Raw genomic sequence first — 10,524 nt, 5'->3', positions numbered from 1 at the left:
CTGTTGCCAGATAATTGAATGTTAATTTCTGTACCATAAGCTGCCTCAAATTACATTTTAGAGAATTTGGCAGTATGTCCAACCGACCTCACAACCGCAGACCACGTGTAACCACGCCAGCCCAGGACCTCCACATCCGGCTTCTGATACCAGCCACCCGGATASCTGATGAAACTGAAGAATTATTGCACAAACAGTCAGAAACCGTCTCAGGGAAGCTCGTTGTCCTCACCAGGGCCTTGACCTGAATGCAGTTGGGTGTCGTAATTGACTTCAGTGGGGAAATGCTCACCTTGTGCTCTTCACGGATGAATCCCGGTTTGAACTGTACCGGGCAGCTGGCAGACAGCTTGGATGGCGTCGTGTGGGCAAGCGGTTTGCTGATGTCAACGGTGTGCTCCATGGTGGAGGTTGGGTTATGGTATGGGCAGGCATAAGATTTCACACAATTCCTGGAAGCTGAAAATGTTCCAGTTCTTCCATGGCCTGTATACTCACCAGACATGTCACCCATTGAGTATGTTTGGGATGCTCTGAATCGATGTGTACAACAGTGGTGTGTTCTAGTTCCCTCCAATATCCAGCAACTTCGCATAGCCGTTGTAGGTAACATTACCTCCGCCACACTCATCCTCAACACAGGGGTGTGTGCTTAGTCCTGCAGCCCCATCCACGTGGATGGGGRTGCAGTGAAGCGGGTCAAGAGCTCCAAGTTCCTCAGTGTCCACATCATTTAAGGACTTAAAATGGTCCACACACGCGCCTCTTTCCCCTCAGGAGGTTGAAAAGATTTGGCACTACAGAGGGTGGTGCGGACAGCCCAGTACATGGGGCTGAGCTCTCCGCCATCCAGGACCTCTATATCAGGCGGTGTGAAATGGAGGCCCGGAAGATCTCAAGCCACCCAAGCCATAAACTGTTCTCACTGCTTCCGCACGGTACCGTTGCTTCAAGTCTTACACCAACAGGCTCCTAAACAGCTTCTGTTCCCAAGCCATAAAAGCTTAACTGGAATAGCTAAACGGAGCTAACTGGATAGCTAACTGGAATACTAACTGGAATGCTAACTGGTAGCTAACTGGATAGCTAACTGGATAGCTAAACTGATAGCTAACTGATAGCAACGATAGCTAACTGGACTATCTGAGTTGACACTTGATTTAATTTTATTCTATGGACACTGACACTCCAACACACACACTTCATAATTTGCTCACACACACACAATAGCACATACAGTGCTTCAGAAAGTATTCATACCTTGACTTTCAAAATGTTGTAGCTCCTGAATTTAAAAGGAATTCAATTGAGATTGTGTTCACTGGCCTACACACAATACTCATAATACTCAATGTCAAAGTGGAATGATGTTTTTACAAATTAATAAAAAAATTAAAAGCTGAAATGTCTTGAGTCAAAGTATTCAACCCCTTTGCTTAACAAAGTCATAATAAGTTACATGGACTCACTCTGTGTACAATAATAGTGTTTCACATGATTTTTGAATGACAAGCTCCTCGCTGTACCCTACACATACTTTTGGCCATGTCGTGCAATTGTWTGTGGACACCCCTTCAAATGTGTGGATTAGGCTATTTCAGCCAAACCTGTTGCTGACAAGTTGTTAAAATCGAGCACACAGCCATGCATTCTCCATAGATAAATATTGGCAGTCGAATGGCCCGTACTGAAGAGCTCAGTMACTTCCAACGTGGCACCATCATAGGATACCACTTTTCCAACAAGTCAGCTTGTCGAATTTCTGCACTTCTAGAGCTGCCCCGGTCAAAGTGCTGCTGTAGTGAAGTGGAAACGTCTAGGAGCAACAACYGCTCAGCTGAGAAGTGGTTGGCCACACAAGCTCACAGAACAGGACCGCCGAGTGCCGTAGCGCATAAAAATTGTCTGTCCTTGGTTGCAACACTCACTACAAAGTTCCAAACTGACTCTGMAGGAAACGTCAGCACAAGAACTGTTCYCCGGGAGCTTCATGAAATGGGTTTCCATGGCCGAGCAGCTGCACACAAGCCTAAGATCAGCATGCACAATGCCAAGCGTCGGCTGGAGTGGTGTAAAGCTCGCCGCCATTGGATTCTAAAGCAGTGGAAATGCGTGATGGAGTGATGGATCASGCTTCACCATCTGGCAGTCCGACGGACTAATCTGGGTTTGTCGGATGCCAGGAGAACGCTACCTGGCTGAATGCATAGTGCCAACTGTAAAGTTTGGTGGAGGAGGAATAATGGTCTGGGGCTGTTTTTTCATGGTTCCGGCCCCTTAGTTCCAGTGAAGGGAAATCTTAACGCTACAGGATACAATTACATTCTAGAAGATTCTGTGCTTCCACCTTTGTTGCAACAGTTTGGGGAAGGACCTTTTTTGTTCAGCATAATGGCCCAGTGCACAATGCGAAGACCATACAGAAATGGTTTGTCGATCGGTGTGGAAGTACTTGACTGGCTTGCACAGAGCCCTAATCTCAACTCGATCGAACACCTTTGGGATGAATTGGAACGCCGACGGTGAGCCAGGCCTAATCACCCAACATCACTAATGCTCTTGAAGCTGAATGGAAGCAATGTTGCAACATCTAGTGGAAATTCTTCCCAGAAGAGTGGAGGCTGTTATAGCAGCAAAGGGGGGACCAACTCCATATTAATGCCCATGATTTTGGAATGAGATGTTCGAGCATAATACTTTTGGCCATGTACAATTATCTGTAAGGTCTGTCAGTCGCGCAGTGATTTTCAAACACAGATTCAACTACACAGGTCAGGGAGGTTTTCCAATGTTTTGCAAATAAGTGCACCTATTGGTAGATGGGTAAAATTAATACTTTTAATCTTGAAGTTATTAATTACATTTTGGATGGGGTATCAATACACTCAGTCACTACAAAGATACAGGCGTCCTTCCTAACTCCGTTGCCGGAGAGGAAGGAAACCGCTCAGGGATTTCACCATGAAGCCAATGGTGATTTTAAAACGGTTACGGAGTTTAATGGCTGTGTTAGGAGAAAATTGAGGATGGATCAACAACATTGTAGTTACTCCACAATACTAACTAAATGAAAAGAAGCCTGTACAGAATACAAAATATTGTAAAACATGCATCCTGTTTGCAATAAGGCTAAAGTAAAACTGCAAAAAATGTCCTGAATACAAAGTGTTATGTTTGAGGAAAATCCAACACTACACTGAGTGCCACTTCATATTTTCAGGTATGGTGGTGGCTGCATCATGTTATGGGTATGCTTGTCATTGGCAAGGACTATGGAGCTTTTTTTTTAGGCTAAAAAGAAATGGAATAAAGCTAAGCACAGGCAAAATCCTAYAGGAAAACATMGTTCAGTCTGCTTTCCAACAGACAACGGGAGACAAATGCACCTTTCAGCAGGWCAGTAACCTAAAACACTAGGCCAAATATACACTGGAGTTGCTTARCAAGATGATATTGAATGCTCCMGAGTGGCCTAATTACAGTTTTGACTTAAATCGTCTTAAAAATCTATGGCAAGACTTGAAAATGTGACTCGTTTCAGGWAACTAGGTGTATGTCGCAGGTCACTACTTCACAAGAGGGCCATTTGAATGTAAACTTTTRTTTWTTTTWWATCAAAATGCCACAGAAAAAGCCAGCAACCTTCCGGTTAGCCATGGTTGGCTGAGATAATGAGTGGGCTGGACATGCTGAGAGATGAGTTAGGATTGGTCTGCCATATAGCACGCTTCTGTATATTTGAGCTGGTCTGTATATGAAGGTAATCTTGTCTAATGTGGCATTTTTTAAGATTTATCGCGTAGTAGAACTGCATAAGTGTTGCTCTCCACTTTCTGGAGGACCGAGTTTTGAAATCAGTGGAATTAGAGTCTGATAGCTAAGGACATGGAGAAAATACCTGTCTCCGGATTACATCTTCAAACTAAGGGCAACCATGGCATTCATGTCAGGGAGAAGCGTCCATCCATGACGTATATAGGTAAGATAGTCTAGCTAGCTACGTTTTCAGATTTTKCATGTTTCTAATTGAGTCATTTTCATTTCAAGTTAAAATGTACTGTTCGCTAGCTAGCTAACATTACGTGTATGATCTTATTATTTGTATCTCAGAGCCATTTGCTTTGCTAGTCATACCCTAATGTTAGCTAGCTGACATTGAACCTAGTTGGTTAGCGACACCCGTTGAATATGGCCAGTGTCAGTAAACGTTGGCAAAAAAAAGCGTAYGTTGTTGCCAGCAGCACAGTTGAAGTCACCAACGCTCTGGATAACATAAAAACAGCCTAACCAACTCTGTTAGGGTGAGTAAAATGGTCAGTGAGCTGTTCTCATTTGTGTCTGGAAGTAGCTAGCCAACGTTAGCCAGTTAGCTTGAGTGCTTGACTGTTAGCACAGAACGCTCGGATCAACCCTTAAAGAGATGGGTGGGGCTAAAGCTTAAGGGTGTGAACGATGCTGAATGGGTGTAGACAAAGCTCTCCAGTAGTTACCAAAACATTCAAAGGGGTTACAAGTTTATCAACTTTCAAAGCAGAATTACTTTCCCATTGTTCCTCATGCAGTGTATGAAATACCATTTTGTAGCTCTGTCTGCTTTTTATCCAATGTAAATAAATCAACTTGCAAACAATTCRAAAAAACATATTTTCACTTTGTCAGTATGGGTTTTTTTGTTGATGGGGGGGGATTTTTTTGGGGGAGAAATCCATTTTGAGTTCAGGCTGTAACAACATAATTTACACTGGCTCTGCACACCCACTCACATACAATTATCATATACGCTTCTGCTACTCTGTTTATCATATATCCTAATGCCTAGTCACCTTACCCTATACATATCTACCTCTATCAATCCAGTATCCCTGCACATTGTAAATATGGTACTGGAACTGACTGACCCTGTGTATATAGTATGTTTACTTGTGTTTTTATTTGTTGTGTTTTTGTTTTACGTTATTTCTAGTGCTACATTGATTATTGCATTGTTGAGTTTAGAGAAGCAAGAAAGCCATTTCACTGTACTTGTGAATGTAGCATTTCAACTTGAAACTCTATCAAACTCCTAGATGTATCCCCATCCTAGTTTGACCCTAATCGAGTGTGTTTTTTCCAGAGGTTTATATAGATGATGTGACCTTCCATCTGGTCTCCCTACTGCATCATAATATGAATCCATCCATGCATAAATGTATTTATGTTTACAAAAAAAATATGATCTATAATTTACAATATGAGGGAACTAGTTTTCCGTCCAATTGTTGGAATGCTGTGGGCGTACCCCGACAACGGAATGCTGTGGGCGTACCCCGACAAACAAATGGTGTGAGCGTACCCCGACACACAATGGTGTGGGCGTACCCCGACAACAGAATGGTGTGGGCGTACCCCGACAACAGAATGGTGTGGGCGTACCCCGACAACAGAATGGTGTGGGCGTATACCGGTCATAAAAAATATTCATGCGAGTAGACTGCTGATTTGGCCAGGTCATCCTCTCTTTGAGGGAGAAGTTAGAGGTGGGGTTTTTAACGTTTTTGTTTTTATCCAAAGCTTTGGCCACAAACGAATATAGGATGAGTCAACAACATTATTTGGGTATGAGTTAACAGAATATGGACTTTTTAAAAGTGCGATTTTCACTGGACAGTTACTTTATGACTTTCCGGGAATGAAACACAACAGACCGTCAACACAGATTTCCCTATATAGTTCAGACTACATACTAGTTCCTTTTTATCGTACCATAAGGGGGTTCAGAGTGATGAGATGCCCAGATGTAGGTCTCCTAACCTGGGTAACGAGGTCTGTCACCTCCCTYGCTTCTAGATCTAATACATCAGCTGTCTGAATTGTTTTCAATAGTAGTTATGGTCATAAACTGCAACCGTTATCTGACCAAAAAGAGATGGCCTTCATGAACATTACAAAACACAGACATGGCACATACAACACTACAGTTTTGCCTGTCCTGTGTGTGTGTGTGCTCTAGCTTCAGATATTCTGATTTCCCTACTGTAACAACACAACTCTTATCTATAGCCTTGTTTACACTTGCAGTTTTTGAAGTGACTCAAATAAAAATGCATATCCGACTCGAATCTGTTCTTTTACCTATACATACAAGTGATAGAAACTACATGGAGCAGCACTAAGGCCAGTGTCATGTAAACAGTATCTATAGGGCTCTGAATAAATGGTCTGGAATCAGATTGAGGAAAATATGTGGTAAAAAAATTGCATTTCAAAGAATTCTGAGATACTGTGTAAGTTTCTGTAACACAGCTGTACTAAGTGTCTGTGTTCTGTAACACAGCTGTACTAACTGTCTGTGTGGTTCTGTTCCCAGGGTGATAAGGACTTCACCCCTGCAGCGGCCCAGGTAGCTCACCAGAAGCCCCAGCCGTCTATCACCAAGATGCCCCAGAACCAGCACCTCACTCAGCACATTCACCAGCCCCGCAAGTGAGGCTACCGCCAAGCTTACCCTCCCTCCACTAACTCTGCTACAACTGGCCTCACAAGTAATCACCACAAACACAGATCTACGATCAGTTTTGTGTTTACCCCGTCCAATGCTTAAGTAAAGATTTGAGGAAGGGAAGCTGATCCTAGATCTGTGCCTAAGGGAAAGCCAACGCAATGTGATCAATGGACCACAGCAGCCTACCGACCAACCCAACAACCAATCATAAGCCAGAGATGAGCTCAAGCTCCTGCCTTCCCGCCACAACTGTCCTCACAGACCATAGTAGCCAGAAAGCAGCTTCTTAAGCCTGCAACCCACCAATTATGTGCCAGAAAGCAAAGTGAAAGAAACGGTGTGGAACCACAGAAACAGAAATCAACCAATCAAAGAACTACAGAAACCCAATCAAGCATGCACCCAATCTTCATATGTGCTCAGGTTACCAGGGCAACCCTTGTTAAGCATTCCATATGATTCCATTTCCTCTTTGTTCTTAACTTTCTATGAACTAAGAACCTGTCATCATAGAAAATGATAGAGGCCTCTAGTTGCGTAAAGGCAGCCTTTGCATGGGCAGCGAAATTAAGGCCTTCCACCATTTTAATGTAGTCAATCGAGTGGGACATCCAACTTCATTGGCTGATCCCTCCTGGTGACCCTGTTGGAGTCATGTCCAACCTGGTCATCAGGAGCGATCAGCCAATCGTGACGTAGAAGAAAACTGACAACTTCAAAATTGAGATTAGGGTTTGAGGTGCTATAATGGCACAGATACAAGATGAGTCTCTCTATGGTTGTCATAGACCGCAAATACACACCATCCCGTTTATGCCAGGTGTTGTTCATGTCAACTATAATTTCAGACTTTATTTAATCAAGAAGGATTTTTAGTTTATAAAGTGTAAAAAAATATATTAAAAAATCCTTAGTCTGTGAATGGACTTAGGTGTGGTTGTCATAATAAATAAAGATTTAACTTTAAAATCATTGTTTTATGTCTTCAATGTTACTGGGTAATTATGTCATTTTGTATTGTCTGTGAACAAATGTTGTGTATTAATCTTAGTGACCTGCATATATAGTACCAGTCAAAAGTTTGGACACACCTACTCATTCAAGAGTTTTTCTTTATATTTTTCTACATTGTAGAATAATAGTGGAGACATCAATACTATGAAATAATACACAAGGAATCATGTGATTATACAAAAAGTGTTTAAAAAATATTTTTTATATTTCAGATTCTTCAAAGTACCCACCCTTTGCCTTGAAAGCTTTGCACACTCTTGACATTCTCTCAACCACCTTCATAAGGAAATCACCTGGAATGCTTTTCCAACAGTCRTAAAGGAGCTCCCACATATGTTGAGCACTATTTGYCTGCTTTTCCTTCACTTGTGGTCCAACTCATCCCAAATCTCAATTGGGTTGAGGTTGGGTGATTTATGGAGGCCAGGTCATCTGATGCAGCACTCCATCACTCTCCTTGGTCAAATAGCTCTTACACAGCCTGGAYGTGTGTTTTGGGTCATTGTCCTGTTGAAAAACAAATAAGCGCAAACCAGACGGTATGGCGCATCGCTGCAGAATGCTATGGTYGCCATGCTGGTTAAGTAAATAAATCAGACTGTCACCAGCAAAGCACCATCCAACCARCTCCTCCAGGGGGCGGCAGAGTAGCCTAGTGGTTYGAGCATTGGACTAGTAACCGAAAGGTTGCAAGTTCGAATCCCCGAGCTGGCAAGGTACAAATCTGTCGTTCTTCCCCTGAACAAGGCAGTTAACCCACTGTTCCTAGGCCGTCATTGAAAATAAGAATTTGTTCTCTCTTGGGTACGTGAGACCTTAGCGTTCCACCTCTTCAACAGCCAGTGAAACTACTGGGCGCCAAATTCAAATACAGAAATATTCATTATAAAAATTCAGAAAACAAAACATATTTTACATAGGTTTAAAGATTAACTTCTTATGAATCCAACCACGGTGTCAGATTTTAAAAATGCTTTACGGCGAAAGCATACCTTACGATTATTTGAGAACATAGCCCACTAGACAAATCATTACAAACAGTAACCAGCCAAGTAGAACAGTTACACAAGTCAGAAATAGAGATAAAATTAATCCCTTACCTTTGATGATCTTCATATGGTTGCACTCAGCAGACATTAATTTACTCAATGAATGTTCCTTTTGTTCGATAAAGTCACTTTATATCCAAAAACCTCAGTTTTGTTTGCGCGTTTTCTTCAGTAATCCACAGGCTCAAACGCAGTCAAAACAGGAAGACAAAAAAATCTAAATTGTATCCGTAAAGTTCATAGAAACATGTTAAACGATGTTTATATTCAACCCTCAGGTTGTTTTTAGCCTAAATAATCGATAATATTTCAACCGGGCAATAACGTCGTCAATTTAAAAGGTAAACAAGAAACGCACTCTCTCCGTCTCGRGCATGAAAAAGCTCTGTGACACTTTAGGGTCCACTCATTCAGACTGCTCATTTTTCAGAATACYAGCCTGAAACAATMTCTAAAGACTGTTGACATCTAGTGGAAGGCATAGAAACTGCAATTTGAGTCCTAATTCAATGGATACTGTAATGGCATTGAATAGAAAACTACAACAAAAACAAAAAAACTGCTTCCTGAATGGATTTTTCTCAGGTTTTCGCCTGCCAAATCAGTTCTGTTATACTCAGACACTATTTTAATATATAATATATGCATATCATATCTTCTGGGCCTGAGAAGCAGGCAGTTTAATTTGGGCATGCATTTCATCCAAAATTCCGAATGCTGCCCCCTACCCTAGAGAAGTTAACTGACCTGCCTAGTTAAATAAATGTAAAATAAATTTWAAAAATGCTTCACGGTGGGAACCACACATGCAGAGATCATCCATTCACCTACTCTGCGTCTCACAAAGACACGGCGGTTGGAACCAAAAATCTCAGATTTGGACTCATCAGACCAAAGGACAGATTTCCACTGGTCTAATGTCCATTACTTGTGTTTCTTGGCCCAAGCAAGTCTCTTCTGCTTATTGGTGTCCTTTAGGAGTGGTTTCTTTTCTGCAATTTGACCATGAAGCCTGATTCAGTCTCCTCTGAACAGTTGATGTTGAGATGTTTACTTGAACTCTGTGAAGCATTTATTTGGGCTGCAATTTCTGAGGCTGGTAARTCTAATGAACGTATCCTCTGCAGCAGAGGTAACTCTGGGTCTTCCTTTGGCGGTCCTCATGAGAGCCAGTTTAATAACAGCGCTTGATGGTTTTTGCGACTGCACCTGAAGAAACTTTTCTGGATTGACTGACCTTCATGTCTTAAAGTAATGAATGGGCTGTTGTTCTCTTTGCTTATTTGAGCTGTTCTTGCTATAATATGGACTTGGTCTTTTACCAAATAGGCTATCTTCTGTATCCACCCCTACCTTGTCACAGCACAACTGATTGACTCAAATGCATATAAGAGGAAAAAAATCCACAAATAACTTTTAACAAGGTACACCTTTTAATTGGAATGCATTCCAGGTGAATACCTCATGAAGCTGGTTAGAGTTTCCAAAGCTGTCATCAAGGCAAAGGATGGCTATTTCAAAGAATCTCAATATAAAAATATATTTTGATTTGTTTAACAATTTTTGTGGGGGGTTACTTCATGATTCCATATGTGTTATTTCATAGTTTGATGTCTTCACTATTATTCTACATGTAGAAAATAGTAAGAATAAAAGTAAAACATTTGACTGAGTAGATGTGTCCAAACTTTTGACTGGTACTTAACTTTGTGATAAACTACACACAACACCATCTACACAATGTAATATTAAACTCTACACACTATAATATTATACTCCACACACACCATAAATATTATACTCTAACACACCATACTATTATACTACACATCTACACACCATAATATTATACTGCACACAATATTATACTCTACACACCATCTACACACCATACTATTACACTACACACATAATATTAACTACTACAACCCATCTACACACACATAATATTATACGATCCCACACCATAATATATACTAA

General features: G+C 41.4%; 1 protein-coding gene across 1 annotated transcript in view; it reads left to right on the top strand.

Moving 5' to 3' along the window:
• The window catches only part of LOC112073013 (death-associated protein 1 homolog), a 27,845-nt gene extending 20,395 nt beyond the window's left edge, over positions 1-7,450 (top strand). Inside the window, exon 4 of the mRNA XM_024140392.1 lies at positions 6,347-7,450. Coding sequence (XP_023996160.1) covers positions 6,347-6,466 — 120 coding nt within the window. The 3' untranslated portion in view covers positions 6,467-7,450. The remainder of the gene's footprint in view (positions 1-6,346) is intronic.
• Positions 7,451-10,524: the final 3,074 nt, after the last annotated feature.

The sequence above is a fragment of the Salvelinus sp. IW2-2015 genome, unplaced genomic scaffold (genome assembly GCF_002910315.2).
Source record: "Salvelinus sp. IW2-2015 unplaced genomic scaffold, ASM291031v2 Un_scaffold2123, whole genome shotgun sequence".
In the NCBI taxonomy this organism is placed as follows: Eukaryota; Metazoa; Chordata; class Actinopteri; order Salmoniformes; family Salmonidae; genus Salvelinus; species Salvelinus sp. IW2-2015.
The sequence above is the reverse complement of the archived record's forward strand: the minus strand, read 5'-3'. Positions and strand labels throughout refer to the sequence as shown.